Genomic DNA, 17,325 nt, shown 5'->3' with positions numbered 1-17,325 from the left:
GTGCTTCAGCCATTGTTCCTGAATTATAACACAGATTAGGTGTCTGCCTTTTCCTTTTGTCCGACTAGGATGCTTCTGAGAATGTGAAGAAGCAAATTACTTGAGTGTCATCAGCAGAGCCCAAGAGTAGGCTGTCTGAATATCACTATGAGAAGCAGGCACATAAAGTTTGCCTAAGTCTCAGTTAGGGCAGTGTGAAAGTAGCTCCAAGGTCCAAAGACTCAAGGTTACAAAGGATTAGAAGACATGAGCCTTAAAGACTCTGAAACCAAAATACCTTTTTTTTTTTTTTAAATTGATACTTAAATGTAAAACTGAAATACCAGCAGGATGTTCTTGGTCATGAGTATTAGCAAAGATGCCAGCCTCAACCTCGGGGTTTGCACTAGTTTGGCAATGGAAGGATTTTATTCCTTAGAGTCTCCCCAGAATTTCCAATGTAAGTGTAAAAATTGTTCCTTCTCTTGGCATTCAGGTTAAAGAGTCGTTTTCTCATTAACCACATTGCTTAACCCATTTTTCTCTTAGTTTTCCCATGTAGAGGGGAGGTAGCAGTTCATTTTAGACCATCAGAGTATGCAAAGGAAACTTAATTATTAGTACTGCCTGGTAGAAGCAATATGTGTTACTCATTATTGTATTTCTTCTGTCTGTAATAAGTAAGAAAATAGAAGATTCTCAGTTGGACATCATTGCAGTATTGCACTGTTTTCTGTACAACATTGCATTGATACAGCTTTATTCATGTGTCAGGTGGCTTCCTAATTTTCATTCATAGGATCAGATTTATGTGAGACACTAAATGGAAGACTATGTCTGAAGATGGCCCAACATAATCATTCATTCCTATGTTCTAGTACAATACTAAGCTCTTGCTAACTCCAGAAGAGTTGCTATGCTGCTGGGAGTGATAGCCCTCCTCAGGGGAGAGGAGACATAATTGGTAGGACGTTACCTACTCTGTATCTTTGTGAGCACATTTCCAATGCTTTTTTGAGGCATTTTTTTGGTGAGATGTTAGGACAATTCAACCCTCAACATTTGTTTGAATTTACCTTTTTCATTATTGTCCTGAGTGGAATTTCTCTCCCCCCTCAAAATATGATATTTTGAAAATGTTATTCTTTTCCTTTATTCTTTTCTTTATTCTGTTTTAACCATTCTAACAAGCACAATTTATGTATACACAGAAAAATTCTTATCACTTGTCATGGTTTAACCCCAGTTGGCAACTAAGCACCACAGAGCCACTTGCTCACCCTTCCCCTCCGCGGTAGGATGGGGGAGAGAATCAGAAAAGCACAACTAAGAAAACCCGTGGGCTAAGATAAGAACAGTTTAATAATCGAAATAAAATAAAATAAAATAAAATAAAATAAAATAAAATAAAATAAAATAAATAATAATAATAATAATAATAAACGAATGTACAAAAGAAGTGATGCACAATGCAATTGCTCACCACCCGCTAACCGATGCCCAGCCCATCCTCAAGCAGTGATCACTGCTCCCCGGCCAACTCCCCCCAGTTTCTATACTGAGCATGACATCATATGGTATGGAATAGCCCTTTGGCCAGTTTGGATCAACTGTCCTGGCTGTGCCCCCTCCCAGCTTCTTGTGCACCTGGCAGAGCATGGGAAGCTGAAAAGTCCTTGACTAGCATAAGCACTACTTAGCAACAACTAAAACGTCAGTGTGTTATCAACATTACTCTCATCCTAAATCCAAAACACAGCACTATGCCAGCTACTAGGAAGAAAATTAACTCTATCCCAGCTGAAACCAGGACACCACTGTAGGCAAATTGTTATTATAACCATGTTGTAGGTAAACATTGGTTGTTGTCAGAAATGTATGTATGCATGTATTTTCTTCAAACTTTGTATCTCATAGCCATTTCACATGAGACTATTGTTTCTATACACGCATGCACTGATTTCTTATTTTTCTTTATTTTCACCAATACTTTCATATGCATGAGATTCAGTTAGCTGTTATGTAGATACATGGTTTAACAAAGGGTTTTAAGATGTGGTATCACAGTCTGCAATGCAACAATGTAGATGGTATCCAAGTAGTTTCTGAAATTTGAGGTTTTACGAAGTGCTCTGTTTCATATTTTGCCAGACTTACAACAATGTTAATTTGCTCACCAGGAGATAATACTGAATGTTCCTTATATAGATTTATACTCTGTTTCTACAGAGTGGAAACATGATCTGACACTCCTTTTCAGTGTGTTCAAAATCAGTGTAACTACAAGTGATTTTGTGCTTAAAGAGAATGATATGGCTGATAATGAACAAATAGTCATGTTTCTATCGAGAATAAAAGATCTCTGACTTGGTAAAGTCTTGTAATTTTATAGAGTATTGTTCTTGTAAAGTTAGTGTTCAGCTGCTCCATGCAATCAAATTTAGGCTTCAATTTATTCATGGTTTAGCAGAACTCTCCCAACTCACCCTTCAACAATACAATATTGCATTGTTGCATTTATTTACTATTCTGACTTTTTCTAAATTAACAAAATCACCTAATTTAGTTCCCCTAGAGGAAAGCATATGACTTTTGAGATAATAGATCAGTGTTAGGGAGCTTGTTTGCCATTTTGTTTGCTGAAATGGTTTCATCTGCACTTAAGGGAAGAACAGGTCAAAACCTATTGTGTAATGACTCTTCATATAAAAGGTCTCACTCTTTTCATGTCAGAATATTCTTTCAGTGAAGATTATAGTTGAATTTCTCTCATTTTTTCCGTATGTCTTCCACACTTTTTATTAAGCGTTGCATAGGCTTTAACTGAAGGAGGAAGCAAACTTTCCTTTCTGTCATTATATAATTTTTAATAAAATTGCTTGAATGCAATTACATCTATATTAAAAGTCAGTGAATGAGGGATGCCAGATTAGAGGGTAAGAATGAGCTGTGCAAAAGACTGCAAGTACTTTCCCTGAGGAATGTTCATCTCTAGAGCTCCAAAGAGTAGAAGAGTAGAAGTCTTTCTCTTTGGTATAATGTAGGCTCAAAGGAAAGTTAAAGGTAGCCATAATGAAAATTAAAACAGCCTTGTTCAGGTGCAGCAAATACCCAGTTGGTACATGAACCTGAGGCAATGCTGTCAGAAACAGGACGAAGCAACAGTATTCAGTCTTGAAGGTGAATTACTGGGTTTAAAAACACAGGTTTTTATCAGCAGTAAAAACTGGTGGTTCCATGAATTCATCTAACAGAAAAAAGCCCACAAAAATACACGAAGAAGCCTGTTATGATCCAACAGAGAATAGTCAGTACGTAAGCACAAGCGCAGTACATATTTGCCATCCTTCTAAGTAAGAACAGGTTGTCCTGAAACTCAGGCTAGAACATAAGGACATTTTTGTAGGAGTTGATGCCTACTGTCAGGATCAATTTTATAACAATATATTCTTCCAATACTGTCATGATCATGAATAATGATAACAATAACTACCATAATGATGATGATAACAACTATTAAATTTTGTTGTAGCTTCAAAACTCTGCATAAATGTTAATGCTGATTTTTCCGATATCCTTGTGTTATTCACACTTTTGCATGTGTGAAATGGAGATGTCGCAGTCTATCAGTCTGTTGTCACAGTGCACTGATGTATTGTGTTTACACCAGTGCAGTCCCTGTGAAGCCAGTGGAATTGCAGAGAGATGATGAGAGCAGAATTTACACTTTCCTGTTAGGAGCCAGTCTGAGAACAGATATCTTTAAAGTCATGATTCATAAAATATATATATGTTGAAGAAAAGCATTCCATTGGAGTAAATGATCCCTGGGTGCATTCTGCCTGTAGTATGCTCAGTGATATATGCAATAGAAAGAATCCCATTAACCAATCTACTAAAGGATCAGATACTTGACTGTTGAACTGGCAGGGCTGCAGTTAAGTGAAGCATAAAGCAAGCTAAGTACAACCTAGCATAAACAGTATCGGTTTCACCTAAAGTAGATACTACCATTTTCAGCTAGTAATGTGCTTATACACAAACATGAATTTCTGGGCGTTTTTTAGATTCTATATAATGCGTGAAAAACTGTATGCCAACATTAAGTAAAGAAATTGCATCTTCTGTGCAAGGTAGACAACATTAGGCAAGATAAAGTGTGTTTGTCTCCTTATGCTATCCAATTCTACTAGTATCTCCACAGCAAAAGAGAAAATACACAGTTTGAAGGTGAACAAAAGCATTTGCCTTTCTTCCCTTTTATTCAGCACTCTCTAGAAAGATGTTTTTTCTTAAGTAGGTAACATTAGATTTGTGTATAATATATAAATTCAGAGGCACTGATTGTTGCAGTCACTTCTGTTACAGTCTTGTTGTTTGTCTATTAATGAAACCTGTTCCACTCTTTCTTTACGTTGTAGATTGACTCAATTATCTGAAAGACTGGAAATGTCATATTAATTTTAAGATCACTTTTTACCAAATCTGAGACAAATTTTTCAGTGTTAACTTTACTTCACTGAATCATATGTAATTCTTCTGATAGAAGTGTTAGAATTATAGAATTGTAGGGCTGCAAGACATCTTAGGTGATCACCTAGTCTACACTACTGCCTTAATAGGGCACACTTATGCCATATTCATCATACCTGTAAATTAAATGCTTATGCCATTTCTGACAGGTGTTTGTCTAACCTGTCCTTAAAAACCTCCAGTGAGGGAGCCCGTACAAACCCGTGCGATCTACCTCATTATCCATACTATTAGAGAGATTTTTTATAATGTCTGACATGGAGACAAAGGAAAGATTACTTATTTCTTGTTAGTAGCAGCCTTCTACATGCTTGGAGATTATATTGTGCATCTGATTTGGCTTGTCTTCTTCAGCTCTTTTGATTTTGCCTAAGTGATGTATGGTATTATCAACATCAGATATCCACTGCAAGAATGCTAAAACAACTGATATATCTTGGATTTGGTGAAACCTGGGTTTAAACTTACCTTGCAGGTCACTTTTCCAGATCTCCAGTGGTTCTTGAAGCACTTTTCTAGTCTTGATTCTCTTGGCTGATGTATTCTTCAGTGTACTGCACCATTTGAAGGCTATTAGCATGCCTTACGTAGCAGCAACAATAGAAATGAGGGAATGCAGATACCAAATATGTTGATGATAGTAAGGGAACTGAAGATCAGAGATAAGTGAAAATGGATTGAGCAAAACTCCTGCTGATTAATAAAGTGGGTCATTAAGAAATATGGCATCATTGTCCTTACCTTGAAAGAAAGCAGAAAAATGCTTTACATGTCCACTGTCTCTATACCTTTCTATACATCCCATTATTGTGGTTACCTTTTCTGTAACAGGATGACATTGTTGACTTATTTTCAACTTGTCATCTACTCTTAAGGATCTTTACTGTGGAACTGTTATCAGCTGTATAACTGTTTCCAAGTCCTAGGAGCTTTCACAATCCACTGTGAAGTATGTTTTGCTTATAATTATTATGCCATATTAAGCACTGTGTTCATTATGTTAATAATAGATTAATTATTACTAGACTATGTGAAGGGACATGACAACAAGCCTAGCAAAACACCGCCTTAAAAGCTAACTGGAAGAAAGCTGATGATTTGCATCAAGCCAATTTCTGATGAATCTTTATTATATTAATTTGTCTCTAAATCAAAGAAAATGTCATGGGAATGGAAGAGTAGAATAAATAAACATTCTCATTTTTTTAAAATACCTTTCAACATAAAAAAAAGGTTCTGTGCAACAAAATAATGGCAAAAAGTCAGTGTCTGACTGACTAATCTTTTTATACTAAAACTGGGTAGAATGGAAGCACACATGTGGTAAACAAGTTTGAAATGTAGCGGGTTCACTTTGATAGTATTTAAAATATATTCTCACAGCATGTTGATAATGGAAAACCAAGTAGTGTTGTTCTCTTATGGATACTTCATTTCTTATAGCTTGATATATGTATGACTGGAGAAGGCTCAGCAACTTTAATGTGAGCGCCATGTAAGGATGCTATTATTCTTCCTGGATTAATCAGAACTGAGGAAGAGCTGGCCATATTTTTCTCTCTTGTGTTAATGCAAGTCCGTTGCATGCATTACACTTTGTTAGAATTTGGCCTGCTCTCAGAAGGCCCAGCAAGTACTGTGATGGCAGTTTCAAAGTCAGAATTTTGACAAATGGCATTCTCCAAATGTACAGCAAATTATGCTAGTTGAAAGTCTACTAAGAAACAAAAGGCAAACAGTACCTTTTTAAGTCAAACTCTGTATTATCTTTACAGGAAGGTGTATAAAATGCCTGTAAGAAATATTCAAAATGGTAACATAACACCAGTTTTATTAATATGGTAAGATTTTTGTTAAGAAAATGATGACCTCCTGGAATACGCAAAATCACATGGGGAAGAGCTATAAGGTTTTTCTGTTTCTTGTTGCTTTTCTCATTCAGACACATAAATTTGAAGATTTTTTAAAAGACCTGTGTGGAAAAATGGGGAAAAGGAGGCATTTGGTACAAAAATTATGATATTACTGTGCAAATCACTCTGTGCATTACATAGGAGTTCTAGTGTAAATATTGTATGTATGGTTCAGTTCAAACGTCCTCATACATTTTGATGTGTTGACTGAAATGTTTGTTATTTCCCACAGATAAATTCAAAGGTCTGGCAGAAAATCAAGTGTATTCTGTGGATAAAACAACCCTGTCAATAAATCTATAATCAAATGCAAATAAGAAACATTTAATTTAAAAGGAAATTGATGTTGAAAGTGGTGCCTAAGACTGGTATTTCCATAAAACTGTGTATCTGTGTTCAAACAACAGCTAGATAGTTCGGTTTTTTGTTTCATTTGTTGCAACCACAATGAAGAAAGAGAAAATGGAGTGTTTGGAAGACTTTCAAAGTCAAAGTATAATGTAAATGGATTAATGCTCTAAAGACTCAGTTTTCAGGTTTTTTTAAGCAGTCCTTTTTGCAACTCTTTTCATTGAAAACAGTAAGTAGTACTTTGCAACACTGCAATATGGAGCACCTAGGAGCAAACTGAGCTGAAGACAGAGCGCTATGTAGGAAAAAAACTCCAGTTCAGTTTGAAATATTTTTCTTCTGCAGTAGCCAGCAGCAGGACCTCTAATGTTCTTTAGAATCAAGAAGAATCAGTGAGGTACTGCAGGACCCACTATGCCATACAAACACACCAAGCTATATAAGGTGTAAAGATAGACGAGCAGTTTCATTTGTATCCTAGCTATAGTACCCTTATTATTGGGTACAAATATATCAGAGCAACTACTTATATCCATAAGGCAGGCTAGACCTGCAAAAATATTCATGTGCATTACTATGTCCACTCTTAAGTGGCTGTCTTTAAGGGCTCACTGTCTCAAATTTGTTCACCTTTGTGTATTTTTCCAAGTTCTTCTTTTCCTACATATTCTAGTAAAACCGATCAAGAAATAAGGGAGGAATTTAAGTACAAATAGCAGAATCTATTTTTTAGCATCGTTAGGAGGAACAGCTTTCGATGTGTGGATATGAGGAAGGTGTCAGCAATAACGGGGAATGTAATGTTCAGTGTAATGCTGCCAAAGACTGTTAACTGTTTTTCTTCACGTAGTGAGGAACAACTCTTGAATCTTACACAAATACCATACACTCTAAGGCCCAATTAAGAAAACACTGAAAATAAACCATCAGCAAAACTGTCGGATTTTCTGCCCCATCAGAAGAGCCTTTAATAGCTAGGGTTTCTTTTCTCCTCCAAACCCAGACCTCTGGCAGCTAATCATAGAATATCTCAAGCTGGAAGGGACCCATAAGGATCAACGAGTCCAACTCCCTGCTCCTCGCAGGACTACCTAAAAATAAACCGTATGAATAAGAGCATTGTCCAGACACTCCTTGAACAGGCTTGCTGCCGTGACCACTTCCCTGGGGAGCCTATTCCAGTGACTGACCACCCTCTCAGTGAAGAACCTTTTCCTAATGTCCAATCTGAACTTCCTCTGATGCAGCTTCATTCCATTTCCTCATGTCCTGTCACTGGTCACCAGAGAGAGGAGATCAGCTCCTCCCCCTCTGCTGCCCCCCCTTGAGGAAGTTGTACACTGCGATGAGGTCACCCCTCAGCTTTCTCTTCTCCAAGCTGAACAAACCAAGTGACCTCAGCTGCTCCTCATAAGTCTTGCCCTCGGGACCTTTCACCATCTTGGTTGCCCTCCTCTGGACACACTCTAGTAGTTTGATGTCCTTCCTGTATTGAGGACATCAATATTTGAAGGCACCCAAAACTGCACACAGTACTCGAGGTGGGGCCGCACCAGTGCAGCGTAGAGTGGGACAATCACCTCCCTCGACTGGCTAGCTATGCTGTGCTTGATGCATCCCAGGACACAGTTGGTCCTTTTGGCTGCCAGGGCACACTGTTGACTCATATTCAACTTGCCATCAACCCAGACCCCCAGATCTCTTTCTGCAGGGCTGCTCTCCAGCCTCTCAACCCCTAATTTGTATGTATAACCAGGATTGCCCTGTCCCACGTATAGAATCTGTCACTTGCTCTTGTTAAATTTTATACAGTTGGTGATTGCCCAGCTCTCTAGTCTATCCAGATCTCTCTGTAAGGCCTCTCTACCCTTGAAGGAGTCCACAGCTCTTCCTAGTTTAGTATCATCGGTAAACTTATTTACTGTACATTCATCCAGATCATTTATAAGAGATTGAAGAGAACTGGCCCTAAAATTGAGCCCTAGGGAACCCCACTGTTGATTGACCACCAGCCTGATGTAACTCCATTTACTATAACTCCTTGAGCCTGACCCGTCAGCCAATCGCTCACCCAACTTGTCTAGCTGTGTGCTGGACATTTTATCCAGAAGGATACTGTGAGAGACAGTATCAAAAGCTTTGCTAAAATCCAAACTACCACATCTACTAGCTTCCCTTGGTCACCTATATGGGTGACCTTCTCATAAAAGGAAATTAAGTTGGTGAAGCAAGGCTTTCCCCTCGTGAACCTGTGCTGGTGTCGCAGATGGAGTGAGCATGCACTTCACTCGTAAGAGAGAAGTAAAAATATAGTTTATTGATACAGAATAGAGAGTTAACAAAGTTCAATCAATAGTGATTTAACAAGATTCGATGGCAAGGTACACTGGATCATTTACTGCATAAAGGACAGGGTCAGACAGAACTGTCAGGGAGACCCTCCTGTCGAGTCATGAGGTTCAGAAAAGGATCCCCTTGCTTTCTAAACTCCTTCTCAGAGAGGAGTCTAGGTGCGGCTAGATCCAGTCCTAGTCCCAGACTTGGTCAACGGTTTATGTCTAAAGGATTATATGTGCACAATCAATCCTTTATATCACTTAGCTAAGATTTCAAAGTTTAGCATGCTGTTAGTCACTTACTGAGGATCTGTTGCAGCAAGGAATCTCTCAGCCTCAGGGAGTAACCTTGAGAGGCCTCCCTGCTCAAGGGGAGATCCTGGCATGCAGCCCGCTGCCATGCAGGAGAGCTCAAAGGGTTCTTGGGCTGCTCACTATTTATGGGGGATAAGATGATTGACCCATAGTCATATTTGCATGCCGACCACAGGTTTTAGTTTCTTTGGTGGGCGCATTGCACAATAGCCCTTGGCCATTGTGTTGTTATCTGTCTCCTGAATCCACTTTGAGCCAATGCAGCCATCATGATCAGATGCATCCATTACGATCACCACTGGTGGTTATCACCTGAGCAGGGTTGCAGGAGATAAAGGTCGGGGGCAGGGGAAGCACACCGTCACAGCTGACCATGACCAATGACTGCGTTGTCTTTCAAGTGTTTTTCAGTAACTCCCAAAATAATCTTCTCCGTAATTTTACCAGGCATTGAACTGAGACTAACAGGCCTGTAATTACCAGAGTCTTCTTTCTTTCCCTTCTTGAAAATTGGGACAACATTGGCCAGCTTCCAGTTGACTGGGACCTCTCCAGACTCCCAAGACCATTGAAAAATAATGGAGAGAGTTCCCATGATAACACTGGCTAGCTCTTTCAGTACCCTGGGATGAATCCCATCGGGCCCCATAGATTTATGTGCATCCAGCTGGAGCTGCAAGTCTTGAACAAGTTCAGGGTTGGCTGGGAGTTTATCATCCAAAAGTTCACACACCTCTTTTCTTTTTTTAAAGAAAAGGGCATCAAGGGCTTACTGCAAGACACTATTAGGGGTCAAGGTCATTTGGGGTTTTTCATCTTCCATGCTTTTGACTACCCCCTTCCCTTGTCTCTCTTTCTCTCTCCCCCTCTCCCCTACTGGTATGCTTTTACATTTAGGTCAGCTGATAGCAACTAGAAAACCTGAAATTTGGTGTTGAATGGCTGGAGGTTACAACAGATGTTTCATTGATTTCAAATAAAATGTCAGACATAAAATGAAGCATTCCTTTTTATAATTATCACTTCTTAGTGTTGTAATTGAAAGTGGTAAGAAATACCAAAATTTGACCTTGTAGGAACAGAAGAGGGTAAAGAGACATGTGAACATTTCCACGGAAGCAATATGTTGAAGTTAATTTGGGGAAGAGAAGATATGTTTTTAATAATGAAATTTTTAAAATATATTTTTTTAAGGAAAAAAAATAGTAAGTGCAAGAATTTTGGAAAGAAGTACCAAGTGATTATTAAAACTGTAAGACGCAGTACAGATTTTCACACTTGTGAACTGAATGTGCTCAGTCAAAAGTTAAATCACTGTTCTTGAAAAATCTCCTGTATTGCTTGACAGCTGGTTAGATGTTCCCTTGACAACTGCTCTGGTTAATCAAGGGTGTAAATGAAGCCGCTCTTTCAGTGTTTTGCAGGAGTCATTTTAGACTGTGTCTTTAATATCAACACTTTTTCAGTGAAGAGGATTTTTGTGGGGATTTTTTCCTATGATGTGCTGTTAAGTTGGGCTAGTGTTTGTCAGCTTGTGGGGAGAAAAAGAGCAAATAGTTCTAAATGTAATCCTACAATTGTGGCATTAGACAATGGACAGTAGTATAACTACTTTGTAATCATTTTTCAGAAGACCAGAAACCCTGGTCTGCTAGCAGTGTGAGATCTTTGTTCAGAAAAAATCTTACCATGATAATTTAGCTTGGATAAGAACAGAGGCTGGTTCTCTTTATAATGTTTGGGATTTTTTTATACCTGATGATCTGACATTTTAATTTTGTTATGCCTCTCCTTAATCTGTTAGAAATACAGCTGCACCTTTAGCACTACATAGAAAACATAATTGCTATAAACTAAATTTTCTTAAGTATGCTTACACAACCATGAATGCACCATTTTTACATGATTATGTTAGGTAATTACAATGCATGTATGCAGTTCAAAGTCTTCCAGAAGTTCCAGTTGCCGGACCTATTCTCATCCATATTGTCAAAAATGTAATCAGTTTAAGATACTTTACTGTGTTTCCCTTGATATAAACTGGTAGCTGAAGCAATCATGCTATCAATTAGGGCTTAAGTCAGTCTTTCCGATGATTAACAGAGACATTAGTATGAATTTTGCGTTCATGCTTTCTATGGTGTTCCTTTAGTGCCACCTGGTGACTAGCTTGAAGGAAAAAAAATTAAAAGTATGATTGCATTTCTCACGTGGAGAAGTAGCTGTGATAATTTAAGCTAAAACATTTGCTTGAGCAAGACTATACCAGGTAACATTTGATTTAGAACTGCCTCAATCTTAGCTAGTTTAAGAGGATTTCTTTCAATATCATTTCCAGGACTAAATTAATCCAATACTTAATATCCACAATTGTGTCATAGCTATGAGCACGTTAGGTAAACACTGCACTTCGTTAGAAATTCAGTGTTTATGCACATAATTAATCAAGATGTAACTAGTAATGGCATTAATCACTGTATATAACTTCTGTTTTGCATCTGTTGAGGTCCATGAGTCTTTTGTAAAGAAACAGCCCCTGTAGTAAATCCTTTGTTAATTCTTGTTCTTAATGAGCTTATATAAAATCCACAGCAGCTATGAAAAAATGATGTTATTCTAAGCCAAGTGCAGAAAAGAAGGCTGAACCTCTTCTTATTTCAAATCTGTGGAAACAAATATCGGACTACATCAGGCCTGTACCTTACCATCTACAGGAACAGGTTGGGCTTCACGTGGGTCCAGACCTATTTAGATTATTGTGGATAACATTCTCATATGTCCTCCGCACCTGTTTCCCATACCTACTCCCCACACACCCAATTCTCTACTAGTCTGTGACTCCTTTGTATATCATTATGAGTGTGATGTGCATGAATCAGAATTTTGGTGCCTGACAAAATAATCCTGCAATAGGAATCATATTGCATTCTCTCCTGTCACTGTCTCTGGAGGGAAAAATACACTGGCTTTGAGTGCAACTGAAATATGCCACTGAGATGTGAGGCAGATGGACTGAAATGCCTTCAGCATCTAAACGAGTGAAAAAGCACAACTAAACTAAAAATACTTCAAAATTTAAAGATGTCAGTGATTAGCCACTTTCATCTCAGGTGTTCTTAATGTGAGGTCAGTATCTCATAATATGAGGTTAATTAGAAAAATAAAGAAAAAATGTCAAGAGAATAAATCATCAGTTCCATTTTATCTTTTCTAATGTGGATAATGGATTTCAATCTTCTATGAGATGCATCCAATAATACAATTGCATTTATCCAGTTGCAAGATTGACAGATTTAACCTTAGATTATAAGAAATATATTATCAAGTTATAGAGCTACATGAAGTGGTATTTTAGTTCTGTCATTTCTGCTGCAGAATATTTCAAGCGCATTCTTTTTTCCATCACTGTTTTTAAAAAATAGTATAATTATGTCTTGTATATGTCCATATTGTAGCACTTCGTGGTTTTAAATGCTATAGTAACGATAGAGACAGCATTTTTGTTTTAATTGCCATTTTTCATTATTTTCATAATTTTCTCAGAAAACTGTCTTTTGGGCTGTAATTTTCCATGCTCTGTCTCTTTCTAAAAGCTGTTCTAAGCATATTTGAGTAATCTAGCAAATTCAAACAGTCCTAATTTTGTGGTAATGTAAGCATGAAAAATATTCATTTTGTTCACATTTCAAATGACAGTTTTTCCTTTCTATGACATAAGACAGAGAGAAATTTCAAGTATTACTTGCTTGGAAATGCTTGCAGAGAAAGGAGCAAATGCTGAAGAAAGTAGTGGTAGCACTCCTAATGTGCGCTCCAGAATACAGGGCAGTAGGTTGCTGCTTATAGCCTGTGTTTTTTTTCTCACAACTCAGACACTAATCTACTGGCTGACATCAAACAAATCAGTTCTTTTCTTTCAGATTTCATTGCTGAATCTTAAAAAAAAGAAAAAATAGCTTTATGTCCTTTGTGAATTTGAGACCTAATGATCAAAATCCCTGTATAATAGCTGCTGTTTATAGATACTGGGGTGTTTTTCTTTGGAATTTATTTTTTCTTTTTTCTGACACATTTCTTTAAAGGTAGAAGGGATCACCAGGTATGCCTGCATAGGGATGACTGTGTTATTATCTATATGAATTTAGGATACTTGGGCTTGTCTACATAAAGATGCCACAGTAGAGACCATGTCAGCATGAATTAATCTTTAAGGCTTATTTTAATTGCATCTATTTTTAATCTTCCACTTTTTTTTGCCTAGCGAAGAATCAGAATGAGAGAAATTACATATAGAAAACAGTGAGAATGTGTGAATACCACACATTTGCAATGAAAGTTTACAATGCTGAATTTGACTTGGATGGCTAATTGCTTGAAGATGGTCAAACTGACCATATTGTTCTTTTCTTTTCCATTAGATGAACATTCTTTTTTATTAACTTTGCCACATCACTTAAACTTTTGTTCTTTGTGGGCTGGACTATTATAATATGTGATATAAGGGGATAAACCTTGAATTGATTTAGAAAGTGCAGCAGATGCAGCCTTCAGAAATCTTCCTGAAAAGCAGGGACAAAGCAGGGGCAGAGGGTAGGCTTTGCCAGGAGTACGTTAGGTCTATACTACAATATCCACTCAGAGTAGAAAGCATCAAGGAAAGGTTATGGGTGGCTTTCCCCAAGAGAATCCTAAACAAGCTGATTTTCTTTTACCTGAGAAAGTTATCTTCATACACTATGATTTACCTGGACAATTCCCAGCAGCTGAAATATGAGTAGGAATAATAAATAAAATTCAAAGTATATTTTGCATATCAAGAATTGGTTGGAAGTCACAGTAGATGGAAGTACTTTCTCCAAAATTGTCCTTATTCCAAATATCTAAAAAGAAGGTCACAAAACTGTCTGTCCATATACCCATTATTTATTAAGCAGGAACTTCTGTTTACTCAATTCACATTTTATAATGAAATTGTGAAAATTAGCTGATCTTCAGAACAGCAGACGTTGCTTTTGCCTCCCTACATTCAAAATCAAAATGTTATGCTAACTTTAGACTAGATAAGAAGGAATGTAACTTAAAATAAACTTAAAAACAAGATGAATTTCTTTTTTAACCTAAAATAAGGAAGAAAAATGAACATTTTTCAAACTCATTTGAAAAGGGGTCTAGGGGTCTAGACCACATTTCAAAAGGTGATAATAGAAGATGTCATTCAAATAGCTCAGTCTTTTAAAAAAAATTTAAAATACTGTTGTTCCTGGTTCAAAAATAGGAAAAGTGTTGCATACTTCAGAGATGAAATAATTTAGCACATTTCAAGCCCATGCAGCAGAGCACAGTGAAAAGTCAATGCGTTAGTATTGACTGAATTAGCTCTGGAACCAGAAGCAATATAACCATTGGAAAGGTAGGATTTATTAATATGGGTGCATCACCTGCTGATATAGATATACTGCCTATGAGACTTGTGTTAGTAGATGCACTGGTTTTTTGCTGCTCACTCAGAAATCACTGCACTGCAGTGAATGTTATAAATATTCATTAGGGGCCTAATACTATATGCATTTATGTCAATACGATGTTCCCAGTAACTTCAGAGGTGAAAACTGAGACTCTAAATTTCATACTGAATCTACAGACAGGAGGATAAAATAATAAGACTGTAGACACAGGAGTAGTAAAGCAAAGCTCAAGGCATAACATGGGATAAATCATACCATGGCAGCTGCACACAACCAGCCAGGTGGTGGTATATGAAAAGGTAGGCATTTGAGAGCATGGTAGGTCTTGATGTGGTTCATCCAGGAGTAAATTTGTCCTTGGTGGTGCTGAGGTCATTTCTAAAATTAGTAATATATATGCCTCTAGTGTTCAAAACATAATGGGCTTTAAAAAGTGTTAACTCTTTCATATGTCTATGGCCTAACATAAAAATTAATCTATCCCCACACAAAATAGTTTATGAGATTCCTGTCATTGTCCTTTAGCATTTGTTCAGCTAAAAAAATGGAAAATTTGGCAGTCCATATAAATGTATAATTTTTTTTTCAGAATCTTTTGTAAAATCTGTTGTGTAACGTTTGTGAAATATTACTCAAAAATGTAACATTGTTCTTGCTAAAGGCCTTACTCTGGAAACCTAATTATATGGATTTCACTGAGCAGAGTTTCATGTGCAGAGTGCATGTAGTCAGTAAACCTTAACATGCTTCCCAAAAGGAGGCCCATCACATTCTCTTTTAAAGCATGTGAAAATTGAAACTGAGACAAAGTGGAATTGGGAAGCACTTCTACAGAAAATAGCAGCGCTCAGTTTTAAAGAATCTATCAACTACTATTCTCCTATTGTGCCATTGCTGCGATAATGTTTATGCAAATTTCCTTTCTAAATACAAACCCAGTATATTTGAAAGTCATCTTGTTAGGTTGAATTTTTATTGCTGATAATATTAATACCATTTCATCAGATCTCATCATAGAAAGAACCTGAAGAATTCTCAGTGTTTTATTGAATGTTCGATAGTATTTACTTTACCAATTCCCTTAACCTTATATTCCTCTTTATCTCTGAAGCTCAGTACCAGAGTTTACATTAACAGCACGCTTCCCAAGTAGCGATAACTATATCACAGTGTAATCTTGCTGCTCAGAGGTATGCAGCCTTTCATTTCTTATTCCATTTCTGTTTCCCCTGTAGGGCAGGAAAAGGAAATTTCCACCTAGGGAGTTCAGCATCATTCAACATTGATGTTACTTGTCCAACAATCCTCTATACTAGGAAGACCGTATGTCAGCCACAGTTAGCACTTACAATTTATCAATACCCACTTACACATGTAAAGATCTCTTTCTTCTTTGTCTCTGTATACATTTCAAACACAAGAGTCAAGAACAGTAAGAAAGCAAATAGAAGAGGGTCATTAGTAAAAGAAACTTACATCTTTTGTCTCCTGGGTAGTCCAAGTAGCCATGAAACTGGAATTATTAGTGTCCAAAGATTGTCATCCATTATGGAGACAGAAACGTCTTTTTCACCTTGCCTTTGCTGTGTGAGGTTTGAACACTCTGCTGTCAACAGCATAAACAGTAATGAGATCTTCTGTTTCCTTCCAGCTATATGTTGCCTGTGAGCAGTCCTGAAGGTTACTGTATGATTGAAATGGCTGCAGATGGAAATCCTCCTGTACAACACAGACTTTCTCTCTCATATCAAGCATCTCAGGTGAGTCTGCAAAACATCAAAAAATGGCTATTTGCTTTGAACACTTTGTCAGCATATGCACTTTAGTTGAAGCATAATAAGCGTTCTAACTTTTTCTAAAGCAGGAAATGTAATTCCTCCTCAGATGTCATTTATGTACTTAATTTCTCTTTAATATGTCCTTTCATATCAAGCACCCATAGTATTTCCATTAATTTCTTCAGTTTACCTGACTCTGAAACTTCTATTTCAACCACCTAAAGTCCATGAAAAGGACACTGATAATGCAAGAGGAAAAATAATATGTTAGCAATGTCATTTAACTAAGCCACGGTGTTATTAGAAACAATTCAGATATTGTTAAGCAGTAATTCTGGTTACTTTTTATTTGCAAGCCACACTGTCTAGTGGAGGGCAGTTATGAATCATCAGTGACTTAACCTGGTGTCAGTATTGTTGCTAGGACTTCACTTCTGAATAGTATTGTAAAAATGACTGGCTCCATTTTGGAACTGGTATCAGAAGACTCATTCTAAATGGGCAATAGGCTAGCTTTCCCAAATCTTGAGTTTTTCTGTTATTCTTTGTCTCCATGTTATCGCCTCTCTTTGTTATGCATTCTCTCATCACAAGATGATTTCTGCATGATACATTTTACATGTTTTTAGACTTGAGAATTTGAACTGTGATTGAC

The 17,325-nt window shown here is 37.2% G+C and overlaps 1 protein-coding gene across 1 annotated transcript in view; it reads left to right on the top strand.

The window, feature by feature from the left end:
• The window catches only part of EYS (eyes shut homolog), a 951,425-nt gene that overhangs the window by 806,285 nt on the left and 127,815 nt on the right, over nt 1–17,325 (top strand). Inside the window, exon 40 of the mRNA XM_075497152.1 lies at nt 16,544–16,652. Coding sequence (XP_075353267.1) covers nt 16,544–16,652 — 109 coding nt within the window. The remainder of the gene's footprint in view (nt 1–16,543; nt 16,653–17,325) is intronic.

Source organism: Mycteria americana, chromosome 3 (genome assembly GCF_035582795.1).
Source record: "Mycteria americana isolate JAX WOST 10 ecotype Jacksonville Zoo and Gardens chromosome 3, USCA_MyAme_1.0, whole genome shotgun sequence".
Taxonomy (NCBI): domain Eukaryota; kingdom Metazoa; phylum Chordata; class Aves; order Ciconiiformes; family Ciconiidae; genus Mycteria; species Mycteria americana.
The sequence above is the reverse complement of the archived record's forward strand: the minus strand, read 5'-3'. Positions and strand labels throughout refer to the sequence as shown.